Raw genomic sequence first — 1,067 nt, 5'->3', positions numbered from 1 at the left:
TCAAGGGGAGAGTCGCTGGTATACCCAGCCACCCTCTGCAGGATGCTGAAACTCCTCTAGCTCCGCCTCTCCATTCCTGGGCTTTGTGAAAACGATGCGGTCATGAAGCCTGTTGGTCTGACCCTGCCAGAACTCCATATAGTACGGCTTTACGATGTAGCCGCCCCAATAGTCAGGCTTGGGCACCTCTGTGTCCTTGTAGCGTTCCTCCAGCTCTGTGTTTCTCCGACTCAGGTAATCTCTGTCAGGAACCGGGGTGCTTTGTCTGCTGACCACGGCCCCGATCTGGCTGCTCTTGGGCCGGGAGTGGAAATAATCGCAGGAACTCTGGTACGGGATGCGCTCCACGTCGCCCTCGACGCGAACCTGTCTGTTCAGGGGTTCCCAGTAGAAGACGAGGCACGCGCAAGGGTTGCTCTCCAGCTCGCCGCCCTTTCGACTCTCATAGTTGGTGAAGAAGCGGAAGCCTTCGTCGCTGTAATTCTTCAGCAGCACCATGCGTGCGGAGGGACGCCCGTCCTTGGTGGCTGTGGCGATGCACATGGCGTTTGGCTGTCCGATGTCGGGGCACCGCGCGGCTCCGTCAAACCAATCGCCAAACTGCCTCATTGGGTCCAGAGAAATGAGCTGACTCTCCTCAAAGCATTCCTCGTCTCCTTTGTATTTCCTCCTCATGTTACTGAGATCCATGGCTGTGGTTTCACTCGATGTTGTGCAAAAACACAAAGGGGGAAGGATTTGTCGACGAGCCTTCAGAGAAGCAGGAGGGACTGGATTTCTCCTCAATATTCCTCAATATGCCTAAAATGAAATTCAATAAAGCTCATGTCACAATGAATCCTTTTGCAGTTTGCAGGTACCAGTCTGCCTAGTGCAGTTGAACACTACCAACTCCCATATGGCAACAGAACATGTGGCACAGCGCAGAGTGGCAACCTCAAAGAGTATTTTGCATAGCAATCACAAAGCTTGTTGTATTTTAGATATTGCAGCAGAGTAGGCTACAGCATAGTACTACGCAGAATCACAGTTTACACAGAGTTCTTACCTTATAGTTAATACAATAC

At 51.8% G+C, this 1,067-nt stretch overlaps 1 protein-coding gene across 1 annotated transcript; it reads right to left on the bottom strand.

Annotated features, from left to right (window-relative positions):
• LOC311048099 (pyridoxine-5'-phosphate oxidase-like) lies at nucleotides 1-714 on the bottom strand (the record flags this gene model as incomplete). The annotated part of the gene is made up of 1 exon (XM_084061135.1): nucleotides 1-714. Exon 1 carries the CDS (start codon nucleotides 688-690, stop codon nucleotides 1-3), a length of 690 nt encoding a protein of 229 aa, XP_083917261.1. The 5' UTR covers nucleotides 691-714.
• Between the last annotated feature and the right edge of the window lie 353 nt (nucleotides 715-1,067).

Source organism: Gymnoscopelus microlampas (assembly GCF_963454915.1).
Source record: "Gymnoscopelus microlampas genome assembly, chromosome: 6".
NCBI lineage: Eukaryota > Metazoa > Chordata > Actinopteri > Myctophiformes > Myctophidae > Gymnoscopelus > Gymnoscopelus microlampas.
The sequence above is the reverse complement of the archived record's forward strand: the minus strand, read 5'-3'. Positions and strand labels throughout refer to the sequence as shown.